The sequence below is a fragment of the Thalassophryne amazonica genome, chromosome 19, assembly GCF_902500255.1.
Source record: "Thalassophryne amazonica chromosome 19, fThaAma1.1, whole genome shotgun sequence".
Lineage (NCBI taxonomy): Eukaryota > Metazoa > Chordata > Actinopteri > Batrachoidiformes > Batrachoididae > Thalassophryne > Thalassophryne amazonica.
Genome location: NC_047121.1, coordinates 9546679 through 9572769, shown reverse-complemented (window position 1 = coordinate 9572769; position 26091 = coordinate 9546679). Strand labels below are relative to the sequence as shown.

Sequence of the window (26091 nt, the reverse complement as noted above, 5' to 3'; positions counted from 1 at the left end):
GACAACTTAATTAAATTAAGTTGGTACAGGGTCAATTTATTCAAAATATAAGAATTAAATCATCTCTTTTACAGCCAGTTTTCTTGAGAGGTCAGGATGGACATATGAACATTTCTAAGTCACTGAATATCTTAGACTTTACACACACAAACAATTGATCATCAATTCAGTTTATTTAAGTACTTTCTCCTTTTATACTCTGTGACTCTCTGTACCTTTTCTCCTGACAATGAATTCAAATTTTGCAGGGACAAGTGAATCCAGGCTGATGTTAATCAGGTTGAGGCCTGCATCTTTCAGCTTAGGCAGCAGCCTGGCCAGGTTCATGCCGTTAGTTGTTGCTGCAATGGTTTTGAGTCCCTTCAGCTTCTTCAGTTCGGCTGTAAGAGGACGATAAAGAAAGGACAACAGGGTGCAAGCATGAGCCATTCAGATACACAGTATGAGTGATCAAATTAGCTTTGGTGTGACTCCACAGTGTCGTGATGAAAAGCCTGAGGTCTGACCAGGTCTGCTGGACAGCAATCACCCAGACAGACAACAGGTTAATCCCACCTCTAGAATGTCACCATTTATCTTCTGAAGCCTGGTGGTCTTCCCCTTGGACTTCACCAGCTGCTGGAGTCTTCAACAGGGAGTGAGGACCCTGCAAGCTGGATCATGCACAAGGAAAGGCACCATATGGCCAAAATGTTGTAGCTCAGCTGACATTCCCTCATCGTGCAGTTGATACAACTCATCTGAGTCTCCCAAAGTACCCAAAGTCATTCCAGTTGATGCCTGAAGATACCTGGTATGAAAGACATCTTGTCGCTGTCTTAGGTCACTGGTTAGCATTGAAGTCTAACAGCTATAGGAAACACTAAGACCATAACGACTTGATGCTTCCTTCTCCTGCAAAGGTGTCAGCCTCACCAAACACCTCTGTCCAACAATCTCATGAATCAACAAACTCTTCCCACTCATCTTCCAAACTCAGAAACTCAGGACCCAGAGACAAGAATGTCCCAGCTGAGATAAGTGACTGTCTCGCTATGAATGTCACTTCCACTGCATACAAAAACACATCTGAAAGCCAACTCCAGGAAGTCACTGAAATCCTAAGACTTGATTCAGGAGCATCACAAGCCCAGACACACTGACTCCTCACTCAGCTTCTCGAGTGTTGCAAACAAGGCATCTATTGATTTTGCAAATGTCACAGCATCATCACACAGTCAAGATTAGTAAAGCTTTCCTCGCTGATCGTCACAGCCCCACCCAACCGCCAGTCCATGCATGTATTGAACAGAGTAGGCGCCAGAACACATCTCTGACAAACACCAAAATTCACCGGAAAGATGTCACAGACTCCACCACCACTCGGCACAGCATTAGGCCAGCTAGGATGTTCACCACCATCTTAGAGATTGGGACAAATTAAAGGCTGTGCAGAAATCTACACAGGCGGCAAAAAGGCAACACCAATATTCACACTTGTGTTTGAGTACTAGCAGAGCTCAGACTTGGTCAATGGTCACCTCCAGTCACTGGGTGGCAAATAACAGACTGATACCTGTGAAGAATAATCCTAGCAAGTACTTTTTCTGGTATGGATAGTAGTTTAATCCCCTACAGTTGTTGCAATTACCAATTTCTTTCCAGAAAGGCACAAGGTTTTTCTTCTAGACAGAAGGGATGAGATCCATCTCTCAGGTCATGACAGGAGAACAACACCTCCACCCATATGGAAGACTTCCAACTCCAGTACTACACGGTTCTATAATATTCACTAGAACAGGAGTAGATCCCTCAGTAGTAACCACTGAAGGATCTGCTCCCTCAATGGTTTAGTCGCACTTATAATACCAGTAATACTGGATAATACTTTCTTTGCTAACAAAATTTTAACTATTAGAGAAGAAATTACTCATAACCATCCCAAAGACGTATCGTTATCTTTGGCTGCTTTCAGTGATGCCGGTATTTGGTTAGACTCTTTCTCTCCGATTGTTCTGTCTGAGTTATTTTCATTAGTTACTTCATCCAAACCATCAACATGTTTATTAGACCCCATTCCTACCAGGCTGCTCAAGGAAGCCCTACCATTATTTAATGCTTCGATCTTAAATATGATCAATCTATCTTTGTTAGTTGGCTATGTACCACAGGCTTTTAAGGTGGCAGTAATTAAACCATTACTTAAAAAGCCATCACTTGACCCAGCTATCTTAGCTAATTATAGGCCAATCTCCAACCTTCCTTTTCTCTCAAAAATTCTTGAAAGGGTAGTTGTAAAACAGCTAACTGATCATCTGCAGAGGAATGGTCTATTTGAAGAGTTTCAGGCAGGTTTTAGAATTCATCATAGTACAGAAACAGCATTAGTGAAGGTTACAAATGATCTTCTTATGGCCTCGGACAGTGGACTCATCTCTGTGCTTGTTCTGTTAGACCTCAGTGCTGCTTTTGATACTGTTGACCATAAAATTTTATTACAGAGATTAGAGCATGCCATAGGTATTAAAGGCACTGCGCTGCGGTGGTTTGAACCATATTTGTCTAATAGATTACAATTTGTTCATGTAAATGGGGAATCTTCTTCACAGACTAAAGTTAATTATGGAGTTCCACAAGGTTCTGTGCTAGGACCAATTTTATTCACTTTATACATGCATCCCTTAGGCAGTATTATTAGACGGTATTGCTTAAATTTTCATTGTTACGCAGATGATACCCAGCTTTATCTATCCATGAAGCCAGAGGACACACACCAATTAGCTAAACTGCAGGATTGTCTTACAGACATAAAGACATGGATGACCTCTAATTTCCTGCTTTTAAACTCAGATAAAACTGAAGTTATTGTACTTGGCCCCACAAATCTTAGAAACATGGTGTCTAACCAGATCCTTACTGTGGATGGCATTACCCTGACCTCTAGTAATACTGTGAGAAACCTTGGAGTCATTTTTGATCAGGATATGTCATTCAAAGCACATATTAAACAAATATGTAGGACTGCTTTTTTGCATTTACGCAATATCTCTAAAATCAGAAAGGTCTTGTCTCAGAGTGATGCTGAAAAACTAATTCATGCATTTATTTCCTCTAGGCTGGACTATTGTAATTCATTATTATCAGGTTGTCCTAAAAGTTCCCTGAAAAGCCTTCAGTTAATTCAAAATGCTGCAGCTAGAGTACTGACGGGGACTAGAAGGAGAGAGCATATCTCACCCATATTGGCCTCTCTTCATTGGCTTCCTGTTAATTCTAGAATAGAATTTAAAATTCTTCTTCTTACTTATAAGGTTTTGAATAATCAGGTCCCATCTTATCTTAGGGACCTCGTAGTACCATATCACCCCAATAGAGCGCTTCGCTCTCAGACTGCAGGCTTACTTGTAGTTCCTAGGGTTTGTAAGAGTAGAATGGGAGGCAGAGCCTTCAGCTTTCAGGCTCCTCTCCTGTGGAACCAGCTCCCAATTCAGATCAGGGAGACAGACACCCTCTCTACTTTTAAGATTAGGCTTAAAACTTTCCTTTTTGCTAAAGCTTATAGTTAGGGCTGGATCAGGTGACCCTGAACCATCCCTTAGTTATGCTGCTATAGACGTAGACTGCTGGGGGGTTCCCATGATGCACTGTTTCTTTCTCTTTTGCTCTGTATGCACCACTCTGCATTTAATCATTAGTGATCGATCTCTGCTCCCCTCCACAGCATGTCTTTTTCCTGGTTCTCTCCCTCAGCCCCAACCAGTCCCAGCAGAAGACTGCCCCTCCCTGAGCCTGGTTCTGCTGGAGGTTTCTTCCTGTTAAAAGGGAGTTTTTCCTTCCCACTGTAGCCAAGTGCTTGCTCACAGGGGGTCGTTTTGACCGTTGGGGTTTTACATAATTATTGTATGGCCTTGCCTTACAATATAAAGCGCCTTGGGGCAACTGTTTGTTGTGATTTGGCGCTATATAAAAAAAATTGATTGATTGATTGATTGATAGTTTGCTGCTGAACAAGAGACAAAATACATACTTTACTATTATTTGCAGAACTTTACAAGAGGAGGTCCCTGGTTGGTATTTGTAACAGCTTTTCTAATTTTCTAAAGATATGAGTGCTCTCCACTCAAAATAATAATACAAAAAATAATCTATTAATTTCTATCCAGTCATAGAAAAAAAAACAAAAAACCTAGAGATCTGTGCACAAGCTGACAAAATCATACTCCACTCTGTCTTTTGTGATGAAATACCTTTTGTCTTTTGTAATGAATCCTTTTCCTCCCAGGCAAAATTTTGTTTGACTAGTCCCTTGCTCCCAGGTCCGACTGACTTGCCTTCATGAAGATGCCTGGTATTCTACCACTTTGCCTAGCACTTCCCAGCAAAGTAATGAGGAGTTGGGTCTGTAACCTTCAGAGGACTAAATAGGAGTTGGGTGTATAATACTAGGGTGTGGTTAATAGTTGGGTGGAGTCTTGAATCACTGAATTGTAGTGGGGTGTGGTCAGGCGTAGTCTCATTTTTTGGCAGTCCAAGTAAATAGGAGTTGGGGGGTCAAGTTAGTACTTACTTGCTGGATATTGCTTCCAACTCCTATTTACTTGCCCGGCAATTTTTCCGACCATGTCCAACTCCTACTTGGTGGGGGGGGGGGGGAACCTCCCAACTCCTTGAGTTAAGCTAAATGTATGGGCATGTGGGGAAAACTGTCATGTCCTTGATCCCCTAGGGCAGGGACTGTCTCCAGTGTCTCCATGTTACTCCCATCAATCACCCTTTTCTGACACCGATAGACACATGACACTTGTGCTTACCCCGACTGGAAAAGTAATTAACAATTGGCCTCAAGAGTGGGCAAGGTTAGCGGCAAAGTTTACAGTATCTGGTAGCAAGAGACTACGGTCTTAGACGGTTTCACCGTGCAGCAAAGTACAGAAGAGTTGAGAGGGAGATGATTAAGAAAACCTTTGTATTGCAACAACAAACTATCCTCTTGAAGACATCAGGCTGGTTAGCTTGCTGCGTGCACACATTCATCGCTACCAGTGTGTGAAATTTGACCGAAATCCATAAACCCGTTTGACAGGAGTTGCATTTTGAAGAATGATGGACAGACAGTGTGACTCTTATATACTTTCTTACAATACATAAATAAATGCAATTGCTGAAAGAATGACTACGTTATAGCTTTGTATTACTACTTTCTGGCATAAGTAGCGATGTTTGTATGTGCGGTATGTATGTAGTACATTGTTTTATTCACCAGATATCAGATACAGAAATTAAAATCAGACTCTCAGCTCAACCAACAGGTGCATAAATGAAGGCGAAATTAAATGAAGGTGAAACTATGTAGAACTGAATGAAAAGATGCAAAACAGGATTATAATTCTAACTTAACATTACTACAAAATATCAGGGTATAATGGGACAAACGGAACTGAATGGGGTGTGACAGGTTAAACACATCATGTGCATGACTGCTGACACAATCATCCCTGGTTCTCAAGACCAGGCACTTAAGTGGCTCTACTCTTCCTTTTTTTTTAGATATACTTTAATATACACTAGTAGAGTTCTACCTTAGAACTGGTATGTATAATAGAAGATATACCTTACTGAATTTTCATGCACATTACGTCTGCTAAAAAAACATCCACAAAATGCCTTAATAAACCAAGTTTTGTGTGAGAAAAAAAAAAAACAGCACTCTGCAGTTATTTTGATTGTTACAGACCGGCTCTAACCCGGTCTCCGGTACAGGACGTGCACGGTCTCTCTCGGCTGTGCATCCTTGAGGACGGTTGTACCGGTTGTGGTGTTCACGGCTTATAGAAATGTTTTGTGTGTGTGTGTGTGTGTGTGTGTGTGTGTGTGTGTGTGTGTGTGTGTGTGTGTGTGTGTAGAACGACTCTTCCTTGCATAACAAATGTTATTTTCAATGTGGAAATGACTTTATGAGCATAAATGTCACATTTGTTCCTTCTTACTCCCACATCACTGAAAAATACGCAGTTAAAAAGGAGGTAATGCCATGATTGATGGTTTAATACCAGACACACAAATGTCGCCATTTGCGAACAGTTTTGCAATGGTTTATTTACATTCCTGATGATGAAAATATCATGATAGGATACCGCCTGACTAAACAAAGCTCACTGTTGTGGCGTAACAAATCTGCTTCCCTTTCACACGTCTGCTGTAATGTGAAGGTATGCAGAGAAAAGCAGTTTTCCTCTCTTCTCCGATTTCCCCTTTCAGCCAGTGAATCACTGATACGCTTGGATTCATTTCTTCAAACTCTTCCGATATACACTTAGTCATGTGGTAAAGCGCATAACGCAGTCTGTGTTGACTCCGGGTTCTGTGCAAATTGTCTGTCAAGCTAAAACATCTTTCTACAACCCCTGGCAATACTTATGGAATCACCGGCCTCGGAAGATGTTCATTCAGTTGTTTAATTTTGTAGAAAAAAAGCAGATCACAGACATGACACAAAACTAAAGTCATTTCAAATGGCAACTTTATGGCTTTAAGAAACACTATAAGAAATCAAGAAAAAAAATTGTGGCAGTCAGTAACGGTTACTTTTTCAGACCAAGCAGAAGGAAAGAAATATGGAATCACTCAATTCTGAGGAATAAATTATGGAATCACCTTGTAAATTTTCATCCCCAAAACTAACACCTGCATCAAATCAGATCTGCTCGTTAGTCTGCATCTAAAAAGGAGTGATCACACCTTGGAGAGCTGTTGCACCAAGTGGACTGACATGAATCATGGCTCCAACACGAGAGATGTCAATTGAAACAAAGGAGAGGATTATCAAACTCTTAAAAGAGGGTAAATCATCACGCAATGTTGCAAAAGATGTTGGTTGTTCACAGTCAGCTGTGTCTAAACTCTGGACCAAATACAAACAACATGGGAAGGTTGTTAAAGGCAAACATACTGGTAGACCAAGGAAGACATCAAAGCATCAAGACAGAAAACTTAAAGCAATATGTCTCAAAAATCAAAAATGCACAACAAAACAAATGAGGAACAAATGGGAGGAAACTGGAGGAAACTGGAGTCAACGTCTGTGACCGAACTGTAAGAAACCGCCTAAAGGAAATGGGACTTACATACAGAAAAGCTAAATGAAAGCCATCATTAACACCTAAACAGAAAAAAACAAGGTTACAATGGGCTAAGGAAAAGCAATCGTGGACTGTGGATGACTGGATGAAAGTCATATTCAGTGATGAATCTCGAATCTGCATTGGGCAAGGTGATGATGCTGGAACTTTTGTTTGGTGCCGTTCCAATGAGATTTATAAAGATGACTGCCTGAAGACAACATGTCAATTTTCCACAGACATTGATGATATGGGGCTGCATGTCAGGTAAAGGCACTGGGGAGATGGCTGTCATTACATCATCAATAAATGCACAAGTTTACGTTGATATTTGGACACTTTTCTTATCCCATCAACTGAAAGGATGTTTGGGGATGATGAAATCATTTTTCAAGATGATAATGCATCTTGCCATAGAGCAAAAACTGTGAAAACATTCCTTGCAAAAAGACACATAGGGTCAATGTCATGGCCTGCAAATAGTCCGGATCTTAATCCAATTGAAAATCTTTGGTGGAAGTTGAAGAAAATGGTCCATGACAAGGCTCCAACCTGCAAAGCTGATCTGGCAACAGCAATCAGAGAAAGCTGGAGCCAGATTGATGAAGAGTACTGTTTGTCACTCATTAAGTCCATGCCTCAGAAACTGCAAGCTGTTATAAAAGCCAGAGGTGGTGCAACAAAATACTAGTGATGTGTTGGAGCGTTCTTTTGTTTTTCATGATTCCATAATTTTTTCCTCAGAATTGAGTGATTCCATATTTTTTTCCCTGTGCTTGGTCTAAAAAAGTAAACCGTTACTGACTGCCACAATTTTTTTTCCTGATTTCTTATAGTGTTTCTTAAAGCCAGAAAGTTGCCATTTGAAATGACTTTAGTTCTGTGTCAGGTCTGTGATCTGCTTTTTTTCTACAAAATTAAACAACTGAATGAACATCCTCCAAGGCCGGTGATTCCATAATTTTTGCCAGGGGTTGTATGTCCTCCAGACGCAATGCAGAGTGAAGCTGAGAGGCAAATTTAAAGATACTGGACTGTATTCTTTTCAAGTATCTGACATAAACTGTAAATTAGTCAAATTGGCAGATTCCAAAGATGAAGCTTACCAATGATTTCCACAACATCAGGTCTGATGAGGGGTTCTCCTCCAGTGAGGCGGATTTTTTCCACCCCCTCCTGAACAAAAAGGCGAGCCAGGGTCAGTATCTCTGAGGTGGACAGAAGCTGCGAACGTGGTGTCAGCTTAACCCCCTCCTCTGGCATGCAATACTGGCCTGAAAGAGGGAAAGGACTTTAAATTACACCATGGTAACACTGACGTTACACAACACAGCACTGATAGGATACGGCGTGCAGGTCTGAAAAGGGGGTTTTAAGTGTCCAGCCGGGGAGTTTGTTTCTGAGAGACAAATTCTTGGATAATTCTAACTCACTTAATAGTGGACATTTTTGCGTACAAAATGTTAAGCCTCACTAGTGCACCGGAACGGATCCAAATAACAAGCTCCGATTACACACGGTTACCTTGACAAAAGAAAGAACAGATCATTCCATTTGGGAATGAAAGGTTCCGCACTGCGTTGCTTTCTTTTTGACTACCGAGCTGGAACAGTAAGAGTGTTGACGCATTTTGTTTTTTTTTGTTTTTTTTGCCAACTATCTCCAATTCGTATTAACTGAGACTTTTGATGCTGATCCAAAACAAGTAACAAGTAACTTTGTAAGAAGGCAGCAGGGCTGAAGAAAAAGAGCTCAAATCATAAACTGTGGTTTCTTCCGCTTTAATCAGTGTCTGGACTGTAGAAAACATTCAAGCTATTTTTTAAAATTTCACTAAAACAACAGTTTGAATATTTATGGCCTTCAGCATTTGAAGAGTATTTGACTGAGACTTCAGGCTGGCAACAATGCTTCTGGATAGTTGATCAATTTCAGCAGTTTTACTTTAATTTTAAATGTACATTTCCTATATCACTGTGACTTTAAGGAGACACGTGAGATTAAATCTACTTACAGCGCAGGTTGCATTTCTCAGTCAGAGAGATCCGCAGGTAGTTGTGTCTCCGGCCAAAGCTGTCTGTCAAGAATGCCGAGAAGGGGATGTTGTCATCTCGTCGCCTCTGACGGGCAAAATTAAATCAACAAACAAAAAGGAAATTGGGAAAGTGCTCAAACAAATCAAAACAGATATTACCAGATTTAGAACAGCACAGCAAATTATCTATGTGCCTATTTTTCCTGTTTAAAGTAAAAAGTCCAGACAGCACTGGGCTGAAAGCAAAGAACCACATTGACACAGGTTTACAGCCCATCATAGACTGAACACACAGACGGGTATTCACGCTACAGTTCACACTAACAGTTTAAAAGCCACAGATGACTATAAAGCAGATGTTTTGGGTGATGAGAAGAAACCAGCAACTCTGCAGTGATATTTAAGGCACTGGGTGCTCGGCCTAAAAGAATGAAAGATGTCTGGAAAGATCTTATCGGCTCATTAAGACAGCAGACAAAGATTTATGGTGTTTCTCCAGGAGGACAAAGGTACAAGTCTTTAGAGTCCTTTACAATCTTACTGTATAGTTATGAGCTCTGGAGTCCACAGTGAACCAAGGTGAGTGGATGTCTTTGGTACTAGAACTGTCCTTAGGGTACCACTGGAATACTTTGTCAAATGAGCTATTACTTAGGGAGGTGAGGATGAGGCTTATTCCATGGATCATGAGAGAACGACAGCTGTGACACTATGACCACATGGCACATTTTTTCCAAAAATAACTCAGAACATGTGTCTCATTGCTAAGGATTCCAGTAATTGGACCACACCAAGGGGATGATCGTGTCACACCTGGTTGAAGCAAATATATACACTCAACAAAAATATAAACGCAACACTTTTGGTTTTGCTCCCATTTTGTATGAGATGAACTCAAAGATCTAAAACTTTTTCCACATACACAATATCACCATTTCCCTCAAATATTGTTCACAAACCAGTCTAAATCTGTGATAGTGAGCACTTCTCCTTTGCTGAGATAATCCATCCCACCTCACAGGTGTGCCATATCAAGATGCTGATTAGACACCATGATTAGTGCACAGGTGTGCCTTAGACTGCCCACAATAAAAGGCCACTCTGAAAGGTGCAGTTTTATCACACAGCACAATGCCACAGATGTCGCAAGATTTGAGGGAGCGTGCAATTGGCATGCTGACAACAGGAATGTCAACCAGAGCTGTTGCTCGTGTATTGAATGTTCATTTCTCTACCATAAGCCGTCTCCAAAGGCGTTTCGGAGAATTTGGCAGTACATCCAACCAGCCTCACAACCGCAGACCACTTGTAACCACACCAGCCCAGGACCTCCAAATCCAGCACATTCACCTCCAAGATAGTCTGGGACCAGCCACTCGGACAGTTGCTGAAACAATCGGTTTGCATAACCAAAGAATTTCTGCACAAACTGTCAGAAACCGTCTCAGGGAAGCTCATCTGCATGCTCGTCATCCTCATCGGGGTCTCGACCTGACTCCAGTTCGTCGTCGTAACCGACTTGCTCACATTCACTGGCGTTTGGCACGTTGGAGAGGTGTTCTCTTCACGGATGAATCCCGGTTCACACTGTCCAGGGCAGATGGCAGACAGCGTGTGTGGCGTCGTGTGGGTGAGAGCGGTTTTCTGATGTCAATGTTGTGGATCGCGTGGCCCATGGTGGTGGTGGGGTTATGGTATGGGCAGGCGTCTGTTATGGACGAAGAACACAGGTGCATTTTATTGATGGCATTTTGAATGCACAGAGATACCGTGACGAGATCCTGAGGCCCATTGTTGTGCCATACATCCAAGAACATCACCTCATGTTGCAGCAGGATAATGCACGGCCCCATGTTGCAAGGATCTGTACACAATTCTTGGAAGCTGAAAATGTCCCAGTTCTTGCATGGCCGGCATATTCACCGGACATGTCACCCATTGAGCATGTTTGGGATGCTCTGGACCAGCGTATACGACAGCGTGTACCAGTTCCTGCCAATATCCAGCAACTTCACACAGCCATTGAAGAGGAGTGGACCAACATTCCACAGGCCACAATTGACAACCTGAACAACTCTATGCGAAGGAGATGTGTTGCACTGCATGAGGCAAATGGTGGTCACACCAGATACTGACTGGTATCCCCCCCCAATAAAACAAAACTGCACCTTTCAGAGTGGCCTTTTATTGTGGGCAGTCTAAGGCACACCTGTGCACTAATCATGGTGTCTAATCAGCATCTTGGTATGGCACACCTGTGAGGTGGTATGGATTATCTCAGCAAAGGAGAAGTGCTCACTATCACAGATTTAGACTGGTTTGTGAACAATATTTGAGGGAAATGGTGATATTGTGTATGTGGAAAAAGTTTTAGATCTTTGAGTTCATCTCATACAAAATGGGAGCAAAACCAAAAGTGTTGCGTTTATATTTTTGTTGGGTGTAGATTGTTACTTTTGGCCCATGGGGCTGTTTGGGGGGTTTGGTGAAAGGATGCACCAATGTACACTCTCAGACCTGACTTGACCAAAGAAACCTCAAACATCCAGAGTCTGAAACACAACAACAAGAAGCCAGTTCCAGTCAGGCAGCCTTCTGGACATGTTCAAACCCACAAACCTTCTGTTGTACACAATTATGATGTAAAATGCAAAGGTACTTTTGAATCCAATTACTCAATTAACCGATAAAATAATTAATAGAATACACGAGTCCAAAAATATTCGATAGCTGCAGCCCTGCAACACATCTTGAGCCATCCCACTCCATGATGAGGCATCACCATGTACCAGCGGTGACCGATGTCACCAAGACACCAACAGGACTCAGCAAGTCTTAGATTGGTGTCAAGTTTGAAACACGTTGGTCTAAACTTTGTGAAGGTGGAAAGAAACCCTCTTTTACTTCATCAATAAAGATTAATGACCATGTTCTTCAAGCAGTCATGCAAGTTCAAACATGACACTACCTCCAACCTGCTTGTCATAACTGCCTGAATCACCTCCACTGGTGCCTTATAGACTACTCCCCAGGATACTGCCCTTTTGGAGGCCAGACAACACCTAGGCACTACCTATATGGGTCACCAGCTGGAGACCACTGACCCTCAATGTTTCACATCTTTACCCCAGTACATGTCCTGGTGGTGGAGCGATGGCAGCAATTTCCCACCGCAACCCCCTGCTGTTGTGCTAGGTACTGCCTGGTCCCATATTACCATGCCTCCTCCTGAGCCACACCCAGAAGCTGTCTTTCTCAGCCTCTTCAACCAGCATCTTCATACCTGTCATACATTATTTGTATAATCAAGTAATTCAGAAAATAACTGACTGTTTAATGGATTAGCTGTTATGTCTAGAATATGGTGAAAACTGTCCATTAGTCATTTCAGAAACCAAGACGATCCTTTAAATTGTCATCTTCTGTCTACAGCCCCAAAAAATTCAGCATACTGCAAGAGAAGAACTAGAGCACCACAGACAGAGTGCAAACCTCCGCCAACACTAGTTTCCAATTCCACAAAATTTTGCTTTGAAAAAAAATTTTCAAGGTCGAAGTCCTGCTAGAACTGACTTTTAATAAGATAAATTACATGTGATCAAATGTCATGAGGATGGATTTAGTTAATTTGAGTGAACGCACTAAATGCACTTGAATCAAAGTTTTTTGTGGTGTTGTCAGGGTTTTTTCTTTGTTTCAACTTTTTTGTTTCTGAATTCTTTTTCAGATAATTGTCACAGAACACTGGTTAACTCTGCTATGCATAATTTGTCGTTGCTTTTTGGCACTTAGTTTCCGTCTGATAACTGGATGACAAACAGGCATAAAATTGAAACCAATTTTGGCAGTGTAGGTAAATCCAGACCAGAAAAATTAGAGTGATTGAGGCACTTTTGATTGAGATATAATGCAAAATGTACACAAAATGGGCTTTTCAGTATTAAATTTAAATGTCCACAAAATCCACAATCTCCACAATCCGGTTCAGATCCAATCAATCAATCAATCAATCAATTTTTTTTTTATAGCGACAAATCACAACAAACAGTTGCCCCAAGGCGCTTTATATTGTAAGGCAAGGCCATACAGGGTTGGTTCAGGGTCACCTGATCCAGCCCTAACTATAAGCTTTAGCAAAAAGGAAAGTTTTAAGCCTAATCTTAAAAGTAGAGAGGGTGTCTGTCTCCCTGATCTGAATTGGGAGCTGGTTCCACAGGAGAAGAGCCTGAAAGCTGAAGGCTCTGCCTCCCATTCTACTCTTACAAACCCTAGGAACTACAAGTAAGCCTGCAGTCTGAGAGCGAAGCGCTCTATTGGGGTGATATGGTACTACGAGGTCCCTAAGATAAGATGGGACCTGATTATTCAAAACCTTATAAGTAAGAAGAAGAATTTTAAATTCTATTCTAGAATTAACAGGAAGCCAATGAAGAGAGGCCAATATGGGTGAGATATGCTCTCTCCTTCTAGTCCCCGTCAGTACTCTAGCTGCAGCATTTTGAATTAACTGAAGGCTTTTTAGGGAACTTTTAGGACAACCTGATAATAATGAATTACAATAGTCCAGCCTAGAGGAAATAAATGCATGAATTAGTTTTTCAGCATCACTCTGAGACAAGACCATTCTGATTTTAGAGATATTGCGTAAATGCAAAAAAAGCAGTCCTACATATTTGTTTAATATGCGCTTTGAATGACATATCCTGATCAAAAATGACTCCAAGATTTCTCACAGTATTACTAGAGCTCAGGGTAATGCCATCCAGAGTAAGGATCTGGTTAGACACCATGTTTCTAAGATTTGTGGGGCCAAGTACAATAACTTCAGTTTTATCTGAGTTTAAAAGCAGGAAATTAGAGGTCATCCATGTCTTTATGTCTGTAAGACAATCCTGCAGTTTAGCTAATTGGTGTGTGTCCTCTGGCTTCATGGATAGATAAAGCTGGGTATCATCTGCGTAACAATGAAAATTTAAGCAATACCGTCTAATAATACTGCCTAAGGGAAGCATGTATAAAGTGAATAAAATTGGTCCTAGCACAGAACCTTGTGGAACTCCATAATTAACTTTAGTCTGTGAAGAAGATTCCCCATTTACATGAACAAATTGTAATCTATTAGACAAATATGATTCAAACCACCGCAGCGCAGTGCCTTTAATACCTATGGCATGCTCTAATCTCTGTAATAAAATTTTATGGTCAAATTGGTCCAGATCAAACTTTGTCAGGCAACAGTGAGTGTCACTCAGAGTAACTGGGGCATATTTGATTTAAATATCATGTAAAATATACATTAAATTGGGTTTTAAACGTTAAATATAAATGGCCATAAAATCTGTAATCAGGATTGGATCCAGATCAAACTTTGTCAGTTGATAAAGGATACCATCCTACATAACACTCTCAAATATGAAAGAATTTTTTTTTGACAGTTATGAATTTATGAAAATTCGTTAATGTTAAAGATAGGGATTTTCCAATTCTCCAAGATTTTTCCTGACTTTGAGAAAACTGAATCAGTTCTTGCCTATCAGTACATAAATTCTCAGTAAAAAAAATTCATAATGATAAATGAAAAATTGTGGGCTCCAGGCTGTTCACAAACAGACAGGTGAAAACATAACCTCCTCCAACTTTGGTGGCTGAGGAAACAACAAAAATAATAAAACAAACCAAAAATGTTCACATTTAAGAAGCTGAAATTAGACCTATTTTTTAAGATTCAAATGATTCTCAAAATACTCGTTAACTAATAATCAATTAATCATTGTGTCAGGAGAATGGATCCGGGGCCACATTTCTAAAGATCTACTGTACGGTGAGCTGGCAGAGGGCACTCGTTTGGCTGGGTGACCACGCCTGTGCTTCAAGGATGTAATACTTACTTACACCTTCTCTACTTTTAAGATTAGGCTTAAAACTTTCCTTTTTGCTAAAGCTTATAGTTAGGGCTGGATCAGGTGACCCTGAACCATCCCTTAGTTATGCTGCTATAGACTTAGACTGCTGGGGGGTTCCCATGATGCACTGAGTGTTTCTTTCTCTTTTTGCTCTGTATGCACCACTCTGCATTTAATCATTAGTGATTGATCTCTGCTCTCTTCCACAGCATGTCTTTTTCCTGGTTCTCTCCCTCAGCCCCAACCAGTCCCAGCAGAAGACTGCCCCTCCCTGAGCCTGGTTCTGCTGGAGGTTTCTTCCTGTTAAAAGGGAGTTTTTCCTTCCCACTGTCGCCAAGTGCTTGCTCACAGGGGGTCGTTTTGACCATTGGGGTTTTTACGTGATTATTGTATGGCCTTGCCTTACAATATAAAGCGCCTTGGGGCAACTGTTTGTTGTGATTTGGCGCTGTATAAATAAAATTGATTGATTGATTGATTGAAGGATGTCTGCAAGAAGGACGTGAAAATGTGCAGCATCAATGTCAACACGTGGGAGCGTGCAGAGGACCGTGCAACCTGGCGCCTTACTGTCACAACAGGTGCACAGAGGCCTGAGCAGGAGAGGAACCAAGCCCTCGCTGAGCAATGAGATAGGAGGAAGGAGCGGCAGCCTCAGCAGGCATCACAGCGCACGTACAACAAATGCAGCAGAGACTGTCACTCGCGCATTGGAGTGATAAGTCATTCACGCAGGTGTAGATAGAAACAAAAGACAAAAATTTCCTGTATATTTGTAATGTCAACTGTGGTGGTAGCATGACTCAATCAGAGGGTCACCCCTTTGAGTCTGGTCTGCTTGAGGTTTCTTCCTCAAATCATCACGGAGTTGTTCCTTAAGATTAAACTTTACTTGTAGCAGCTTTATTATCATTTGGCACTATATAAATTAAATAAAATAAAACTGAATTGAAAAAGACATTAGAAGACATTAGTAGAGAAGCTTGAATCTTCGACTGAACTGGGTTGCTTGACGCAAGGACGTTTCGCTTCAAATCGCAGAAGCTTCCTCAGCTAAAATTCTTGCTCTGGTGGTCTGACTTCTGTCTTGACTCTTGTATAGAAGAATAATCAAGAAGTCACAAAAGCTGGAGTTTTAAACCTAACCAGACCCCTCCTACCGAGAGGCCGACTGCTATAGGCTGGTGACTAAACAATAGCTCTAATTAGCACCTATTGTGCTCTAGTTAACACCCTCCTAATGATAGGGCAGCTGTCCCTCTCCTGATGGCTCCCTTGACGACTCTCCTGATGACGTGAATGACTCATTACCATGAACAAAAGACTGAAACTGCTTTGACCTGAGTACCCCATTGTAAACAGGGGATAAAGCGGGTCTCAGACCCCCTCCCCGGTTAAGGCTGGGTTTCAAACGTTTCACAAAGAATGCCTCCTTGACCCCTCTCTCAAACCATTTCTTCTCTCTGGCTAATATTTTAACTTCCTTGTCCTCAAACGTGTAGTTAGTGTCTTTAAGGTGGAGATGAACTGCAGACTGAGGTCCACTGGCACCCTCTCTGCGGTGCTGGTATAGCCTTTTGTGTAAAGGTTGCTTAGTCTCACCTATGTAGTGTTCGTTACATCTGATAGAATACACTACATTGCTCTGTTTGTAACTGGGGATCCTGTCCTTAGGGTGAACTAATTTCTGTCTCAAGGTGTTAACCGGTTTAAAGTAAACTGGGATTTTGTGCTGTCTGAAGATCCTCTGTAGTTTTTCCCCTACTCCTGCTAAATAAGGGAGAGACACTCTTCTTCTTGTCTCCGTCTCCTGTCTATTTGGTCTCTTTGTTCTCTGGGACTTCTGCACTTTGTCCAGGGACCATCGTGGGTACCCACATACTGTGAGGGCTTTCCGGACAAGTTGTTGTTCTTTAGCCCTTCCCTCTGCAGTTGTGGGCACCTGTAGGGCTCTATGTTGAAGTGTCCTGATCACCCCGAGCTTGTGTTCAAGGGGGTGGTTTGAACCAAAGAACAGATATTGGTCAGTGTGAGTTGGTTTTCTGTAAACCCCTGTCTGGAGCTGCCTGTTCTCTCCAATCGAAACATCACAGTCCAAGAAGGCTAAATGGTTGTTTCTGGCATCCTCACGTGTGAACTTGATATTGGCGTCCACCGAGTTGATGTGTTCTGTAAAGTCCTCAACTTCCTGTTGCTTGATTTTAACCCATGTGTCATCAACATATCTGAACCAGTGACTGGGAGAGATGCCCGTGAAAGACGTCAAGGCTGTCTTCTCCACTCGCTCCATGTACAGATTGGCCACAATGGGGGATACCGGAGACCCCATTGCACAGCCATGAATCTGCCTGTAGTAATTCCCCCTAAACAGGAAATACGTGGTGTTAAGACAGATCTCCAAGAGCTGGCAGATGTGGTCTGGTGTGAGTTTGGTCCTTTCAAGTAGAGACACATCCTCCAGCAGTCTCTGCCTCACAGCTGAGATGGCCTCAGCAGTGGGGATGCAGGTGAACAACGATGTCACATCAAATAATACAATTGTTTCATCTGCCTCCAGCTGCAGGTCCTTGATCTTGTTCACAAAATCTTGTGTGTTCTCCACATGGTGTTCTGAGTTACCCACTAGAGGAGCCAAAATCCACTTGAGGTGCTTGGCCACATTGTACGTGATGGAATCTGTGCTACATACAATAGGCCTGAGTGGCACGTCCTGTTTGTTGATTTTGGGCAGTCCATAGATGCACGGAGTGGCGTCCCCAGGGTACAGTCTGTAGTATGTCTGCCTGTCGATAAGTCCCTCTTTCTCCAGGTTTTGGAGGTAGCTAATGATTTTCTTCTTATAGCCGCTCGTGGGGTCTCTCTTCAGACGTTCGTATGTATTGGAGTCACTGAGCAAGTTGTTGATCTTGGCCTCGTAGTCAGATGTGTTCAGGACCACCGTGCATCTGCCTTTATCCGCTGGCAGGATAAGGATGCTTTGGTCAGAAGACAGGTTAAATATATCCCAGCATGCCTTAATCTACACCCTGCTATTGAGGTGGGTGCCATTACTGAGGTATTACCTAGATTTACAGAATCTGATAGTATCTCTCTGGGCATGCTGACAAAACTCAACAAAAAGCACAACCTGTTTATTTGATCCTATACCAACAAAACTGTTTAAGGACCTGTGGCCCACTCTTGGGCCGACTGTGCTGGAAATTATTAATCTTTCTTTAACTTCTGGATCTGTTCCTAAATGTTTCAAATCTGCAGTGATTAAAACATTACTTAAGAAACCTAATCTTGACCCTAGTGTATTGAAAAAGTATCAGCCGATATCAAATCTATCATTTTGCTCTAAAATTCTGGAAAAAGTGGTGTCACGGCAGCTTGTGGACTATCTTACTGAGAATAATCTCTTTGAGCCACTGCAGTTTGCTTTTAGAAAATATCATTCCACAGAGACAACTCTCACTAAAGTGGTGAATGATCTTCTGCTTACGATGGATTCGGACACCACTACGGTTCTGTTGCTGTTAGATCTCAGTGCTGCATTTGATACCGTGGATAATCATATTCTACTTGATAGGCTGGAACATCATTTTGGGATTACTGGGAGTGCCCTTGCATGGCTGATGTCATACTTGACCAGTCGTTCTCACTGTGTTTTGTACAGTAACACTACCTCTAACCTTAGGACATGAAATTTAGGGTTCCACAGGGGACCATCTTAGGCCCCCTGCTTTTCTCCCTTTATATAGCACCCTTTGGGCACATATTACGGCGTTTTGGGATTACCTTTCACTGCTATGCAGATGATACTCAGTTATACATGTTGATAACTGCTGGTAATCTCGTTCACATAAAATCCTTAGAAGATTGCCTTGCATCAGTGAGAAGTTGGATGTCTAGAAACTTCCTACTTTTAAACTCTGATAAGACTGAAATGATGGTTCTTGGTCCAGTGAGACATCGGCATCAATTTGACCAGTTAACGCTTAACCTAGACTCATGTGTCATAGATCACACTGACAAAGTGAGGAACCTTGGGGTAATTTTTGATCCTACATTGTCCTTTGATCTCCACATTAGAAATATTACGAGGACTGCTTTCTTCCACCTCCGAAATATAGCGAAGATTCGTCCCATCCTGTCTATGGCTGATGCTGAGACCATCCTTGCGTTTATCTCTTCTAGATTGGACTACTGCAATGTTCTATTTTCTGGTTTAATGCAGTCCAGCATTAGGGCTCTCCAACTCAAAATGCTGCAGCCAGACTTTTGACACGAAGCAGAAAGTTTGACCACATTACACCCATTTTGGCATCTCTTCACTGGCTTCCTGTTCCAGTGAGATCAGATTTTAAGGTTCTGCTACTAGTCTATAAAATTTTTCACAGACTGGCACCTCCCTACCTAGCTGACCTAATTAAAACTTATGTACCAGCCCAGTCTTGGCATTCTCAGGGTGCAGGATTACTTTGTGTCCTGAGGGTGAATAAGAAGCCTGCGGGTCACAGAGCTTTCTCTTATCGTGCCCCTGTTCTGTGGAATGATCAACCTGCGTCAATTAAACAGTCAGATTCTGGGGAGACTTTCAAGTCCAGACTTAAGACGCACTTATTTTCCCTTTCGTATGGCTAGCATACTGGTATAGTTTTGTTTTACGTTTTTTTACTCTTTTAATTCATTTTATTAGGAAACGGAGCGTGTCGCAGCCTCAACTTTACCTAATTCTGGGTCTTTTAGTGAAGCTTAGGGCTATTGGCCGGTGATCACCTTAGTATTTCTTCTGTTTTTCTTGTTGATTAATGCTGGCAAATTATACAGTATTTTTTGTCTTTCTGATGCCTGATTCTGTTTTTCTCTCTGTTTAAGGTGCAGCTCCATCCAGAGAGGGGTGTGGTATTTGTGCTGGAGACCCTCCTCTCCTGTGCACCAACAGCATTTCTTGTATATTCGTTTTGTGAATTGTTCTGTAATTTATGTGTGTAGCATGGCCCAACCCCTTTGAGTCTGGTCTGCTTGAGGTTTCTTCCTCAGAGGTAGTTTTTCCTTACCACTGCTGCTCTGGGAGTTAGTAAGGTTAGACCTTACTTGTGTGAAGCACCTTGAGGCAACTTTGTTGTGATTTGGCGCTGTATAAATAAAATTGATTGATTGATTGATTGAAGGATGTCTGCAAGAAGGACGTGAAAATGTGCAGCATCAATGTCAACACGTGGGAGCGTGCAGAGGACCGTGCAACCTGGCGCCTTACTGTCACAACAGGTGCACAGAGGCCTGAGCAGGAGAGGAACCAAGGCCTCGCTGAGCAATGAGATAGGAGGAAGGAGCGGCAGCCTCAGCAGGCATCACAGCGCACGTACAACAAATGCAGCAGAGACTGTCACTCGCGCATTGGAGTGATAAGTCATTCACGCAGGTGTAGATAGAAACAAAAGACAAAAATTTCCTGTATATTTGTAATGTCAACTGTGGTGGTAGCATGACTCAATCAGAGGGTCACCCCTTTGAGTCTGGTCTGCTTGAGGTTTCTTCCTCAAATCATCACGGAGTTGTTCCTTAAGATTAAACTTTACTTGTAGCAGCTTTATTATCATTTGGCACTATATAAATTAAATAAAATAAAACTGAATTGAAAAAGACATTAGAAGACATTAGTAGAGAAGCTTGAATCTTCGACTGAACTGGGTTGCTTGACGCAAGGACGTTTCGCTTCAAATCGCAGAAGCTTCCTCAGCTAAAATTCTTGCTCTGGTGGTCTGACTTCTGTCTTGACTCTTGTATAGAAGAATAATCAAGAAGTCACAAAAGCTGGAGTTTTAAACCTAACCAGACCCCTCCTACCGAGAGGCCGACTGCTATAGGCTGGTGACTAAACAATAGCTCTAATTAGCACCTATTGTGCTCTAGTTAACACCCTCCTAATGATAGGGCAGCTGTCCCTCTCCTGATGGCTCCCTTGACGACTCTCCTGATGACGTGAATGACTCATTACCATGAACAAAAGACTGAAACTGCTTTGACCTGAGTACCCCATTGTAAACAGGGGATAAAGCGGGTCTCAGACCCCCTCCCCGGTTAAGGCTGGGTTTCAAACGTTTCACAAAGAATGCCTCCTTGACCCCTCTCTCAAACCATTTCTTCTCTCTGGCTAATATTTTAACTTCCTTGTCCTCAAACGTGTAGTTAGTGTCTTTAAGGTGGAGATGAACTGCAGACTGAGGTCCACTGGCACCCTCTCTGCGGTGCTGGTATAGCCTTTTGTGTAAAGGTTGCTTAGTCTCACCTATGTAGTGTTCGTTACATCTGATAGAATACACTACATTGCTCTGTTTGTAACTGGGGATCCTGTCCTTAGGGTGAACTAATTTCTGTCTCAAGGTGTTAACCGGTTTAAAGTAAACTGGGATTTTGTGCTGTCTGAAGATCCTCTGTAGTTTTTCCCCTACTCCTGCTAAATAAGGGAGAGACACTCTTCTTCTTGTCTCCGTCTCCTGTCTATTTGGTCTCTTTGTTCTCTGGGACTTCTGCACTTTGTCCAGGGACCATCGTGGGTACCCACATACTGTGAGGGCTTTCCGGACAAGTTGTTGTTCTTTAGCCCTTCCCTCTGCAGTTGTGGGCACCTGTAGGGCTCTATGTTGAAGTGTCCTGATCACCCCGAGCTTGTGTTCAAGGGGGTGGTTTGAACCAAAGAACAGATATTGGTCAGTGTGAGTTGGTTTTCTGTAAACCCCTGTCTGGAGCTGCCTGTTCTCTCCAATCGAAACATCACAGTCCAAGAAGGCTAAATGGTTGTTTCTGGCATCCTCACGTGTGAACTTGATATTGGCGTCCACCGAGTTGATGTGTTCTGTAAAGTCCTCAACTTCCTGTTGCTTGATTTTAACCCATGTGTCATCAACATATCTGAACCAGTGACTGGGAGAGATGCCCGTGAAAGACGTCAAGGCTGTCTTCTCCACTCGCTCCATGTACAGATTGGCCACAATGGGGGATACCGGAGACCCCATTGCACAGCCATGAATCTGCCTGTAGTAATTCCCCCTAAACAGGAAATACGTGGTGTTAAGACAGATCTCCAAGAGCTGGCAGATGTGGTCTGGTGTGAGTTTGGTCCTTTCAAGTAGAGACACATCCTCCAGCAGTCTCTGCCTCACAGCTGAGATGGCCTCAGCAGTGGGGATGCAGGTGAACAACGATGTCACATCAAATAATACAATTGTTTCATCTGCCTCCAGCTGCAGGTCCTTGATCTTGTTCACAAAATCTTGTGTGTTCTCCACATGGTGTTCTGAGTTACCCACTAGAGGAGCCAAAATCCACTTGAGGTGCTTGGCCACATTGTACGTGATGGAATCTGTGCTACATACAATAGGCCTGAGTGGCACATCCTGTTTGTTGATTTTGGGCAGTCCATAGATGCACGGAGTGGCGTCCCCAGGGTACAGTCTGTAGTATGTCTGCCTGTCGATAAGTCCCTCTTTCTCCAGGTTTTGGAGGTAGCTAATGATTTTCTTCTTATAGCCGCTCGTGGGGTCTCTCTTCAGACGTTCGTATGTATTGGAGTCACTGAGCAAGTTGTTGATCTTGGCCTCGTAGTCAGATGTGTTCAGGACCACCGTGCATCTGCCTTTATCCGCTGGCAGGATAAGGATGCTTTGGTCAGAAGACAGGTTAAATATATCCCAGCATGCCTTAATCTACACCCTGCTATTGAGGTGGGTGCCATTACTGAGGTATTACCTAGATTTACAGAATCTGATAGTATCTCTCTGGGCATGCTGACAAAACTCAACAAAAAGCACAACCTGTTTATTTGATCCTATACCAACAAAACTGTTTAAGGACCTGTGGCCCACTCTTGGGCCGACTGTGCTGGAAATTATTAATCTTTCTTTAACTTCTGGATCTGTTCCTAAATGTTTCAAATCTGCAGTGATTAAAACATTACTTAAGAAACCTAATCTTGACCCTAGTGTATTGAAAAAGTATCAGCCGATATCAAATCTATCATTTTGCTCTAAAATTCTGGAAAAAGTGGTGTCACGGCAGCTTGTGGACTATCTTACTGAGAATAATCTCTTTGAGCCACTGCAGTTTGCTTTTAGAAAATATCATTCCACAGAGACAACTCTCACTAAAGTGGTGAATGATCTTCTGCTTACGATGGATTCGGACACCACTACGGTTCTGTTGCTGTTAGATCTCAGTGCTGCATTTGATACCGTGGATAATCATATTCTACTTGATAGGCTGGAACATCATTTTGGGATTACTGGGAGTGCCCTTGCATGGCTGATGTCATACTTGACCAGTCGTTCTCACTGTGTTTTGTACAGTAACACTACCTCTAACCTTAGGACATGAAATTTAGGGTTCCACAGGGGACCATCTTAGGCCCCCTGCTTTTCTCCCTTTATATAGCACCCTTTGGGCACATATTACGGCGTTTTGGGATTACCTTTCACTGCTATGCAGATGATACTCAGTTATACATGTTGATAACTGCTGGTAATCTCGTTCACATAAAATCCTTAGAAGATTGCCTTGCATCAGTGAGAAGTTGGATGTCTAGAAACTTCCTACTTTTAAACTCTGATAAGACTGAAATGATGGTTCTTGGTCCAGTGAGACATCGGCATCAATTTGACCAGTTAACGCTTAACCTAGACTCATGTGTCATAGATCACACTGACAAAGTGAGGAACCTTGGGGTAATTTTTGATCCTACATTGTCCTTTGATCTCCACATTAGAAATATTACGAGGACTGCTTTCTTCCACCTCCGAAATATAGCGAAGATTCGTCCCATCCTGTCTATGGCTGATGCTGAGACCATCCTTGCGTTTATCTCTTCTAGATTGGACTACTGCAATGTTCTATTTTCTGGTTTAATGCAGTCCAGCATTAGGGCTCTCCAACTCAAAATGCTGCAGCCAGACTTTTGACACGAAGCAGAAAGTTTGACCACATTACACCCATTTTGGCATCTCTTCACTGGCTTCCTGTTCCAGTGAGATCAGATTTTAAGGTTCTGCTACTAGTCTATAAAATTTTTCACAGACTGGCACCTCCCTACCTAGCTGACCTAATTAAAACTTATGTACCAGCCCAGTCTTGGCATTCTCAGGGTGCAGGATTACTTTGTGTCCTGAGGGTGAATAAGAAGCCTGCGGGTCACAGAGCTTTCTCTTATCGTGCCCCTGTTCTGTGGAATGATCAACCTGCGTCAATTAAACAGTCAGATTCTGGGGAGACTTTCAAGTCCAGACTTAAGACGCACTTATTTTCCCTTTCGTATGGCTAGCATACTGGTATAGTTTTGTTTTACGTTTTTTTACTCTTTTAATTCATTTTATTAGGAAACGGAGCGTGTCGCAGCCTCAACTTTACCTAATTCTGGGTCTTTTAGTGAAGCTTAGGGCTATTGGCCGGTGATCACCTTAGTATTTCTTCTGTTTTTCTTGTTGATTAATGCTGGCAAATTATACAGTATTTTTTGTCTTTCTGATGCCTGATTCTGTTTTTCTCTCTGTTTAAGGTGCAGCTCCATCCAGAGATGGGTGTGGTATTTGTGCTGGAGACCCTCCTCTCCTGTGCACCAACAGCATTTCTTGTATATTCGTTTTGTGAATTGTTCTGTAATTTATGTGTGTAGCATGGCCCAACCCCTTTGAGTCTGGTCTGCTTGAGGTTTCTTCCTCAGAGGTAGTTTTTCCTTACCACTGCTGCTCTGGGAGTTAGTAAGGTTAGACCTTACTTGTGTGAAGCACCTTGAGGCAACTTTGTTGTGATTTGGTGCTATATAAATGAAAATAAATTGAAATTGAAAAAGTGTTAAAAAACAAAAACAAAACGATGCTACACCATCATCTCCCGCAGACAGAAATCACTGCAGCTCTATTAGCATAGAATTTAAAATCCCATGCAGTGAACTATGGGCATTTTGTAGAAAATGAATAGTAAACTTGTGGTAACTAACCACACTCCTCATATAAAGATTTACTGGGTCACCGGGTTACTGGTTTACCTTGCTCACAGTTTGAGGTAGTTTATGTTAAACGCGGCTTTTCCTGAACGCTAAACGGGCACAGATTCAGACCTAATGTCACTCCTGGTGCACTGAGCTCATGTCCACGTGTAGAAAAAGCAGATGTGATGGGTTTGTTACCTGGTTTGTCTCCGGAGCAGCGCCGCAGTTCGACCTGAAAGTCGAGACTCCAAATGGAACTTTATTCTGTGTAGCGCTCGAACACAGCCGACTAATGCTAACATTTACCGACTGGAATAATGCTTTACTGACGTTTTTCACACCACTGCGCCTGTCTAACAACCTGCAACACTTTCTAATGTGAGCAAACATGCTAGTAACACTCTTACAGCTCCTCAGCAGGCAAACAAAACCTGTCACATTTTCAGACGAACCAGAAGAGGGGCGGAATTACGACAGCCAATCAGGTGGGGCTGATGCACGACGGGTAATGTAGTCTATAGCGTTGATACTAGTTTTTGCACATTTCTCTGAAAGATAAGATAAACTTTATTGATCTCACAGAGGGGAAATTCACATGTTACGTCAGTTCATAAAAAACACACAAGATGGGTGCAAGTAGAGGATGTTCATCAAACAGCGTGTGCAAGGATAAGCAATAATAATAATACTTGTAACAGTACAAGACATAAGAAAATGAGGTAGAAATACAATATTATTTATAACACACATACATATACATACATACATGCATACAAATCAAATCAAATCAATTTTATTTATATAGCGCCAAATCACAACAAACAGTTGCCCCAAGGCGCTTTATATTGTAAGGCAAAAGCCATACAATAATTACAGAAAAACCCCAACGGTCAAAACGACCCCCTGTGAGCAAGCACTTGGCTACAGTGGGAAGGAAAAACTCCCTTTTAACAGGAAGAAACCTCCAGCAGAACCAGGCTCAGGGAGGGGCAGTCTTCTGCTGGGACTGGTTGGGGCTGAGGGAGAGAATCAGGAAAAAGACATGCTGTGGAAGAGAGCAGAGATCAATCACTAATGATTAAATGCAGAGTG

The 26091-nt window shown here is 42.3% G+C and overlaps 1 protein-coding gene across 3 annotated transcripts in view; it reads right to left on the bottom strand.

Moving 5' to 3' along the window:
* mocs1 (molybdenum cofactor synthesis 1) overlaps positions 1–25424 on the bottom strand; it is a 46000-nt gene extending 20576 nt beyond the window's left edge. For all 3 annotated transcript variants that reach the window (XM_034159596.1, XM_034159599.1, XM_034159597.1), the window contains exons 1-4: positions 25198–25424; positions 9112–9217; positions 8204–8371; positions 216–380 (exon numbers count right to left, since the gene is read on the bottom strand). In XM_034159596.1, coding sequence (XP_034015487.1) covers positions 216–380; positions 8204–8371; positions 9112–9217; positions 25198–25389 — 631 coding nt within the window. In that variant the 5' untranslated portion in view covers positions 25390–25424. The remainder of the gene's footprint in view (positions 1–215; positions 381–8203; positions 8372–9111; positions 9218–25197) is intronic.
* Positions 25425–26091: the final 667 nt, after the last annotated feature.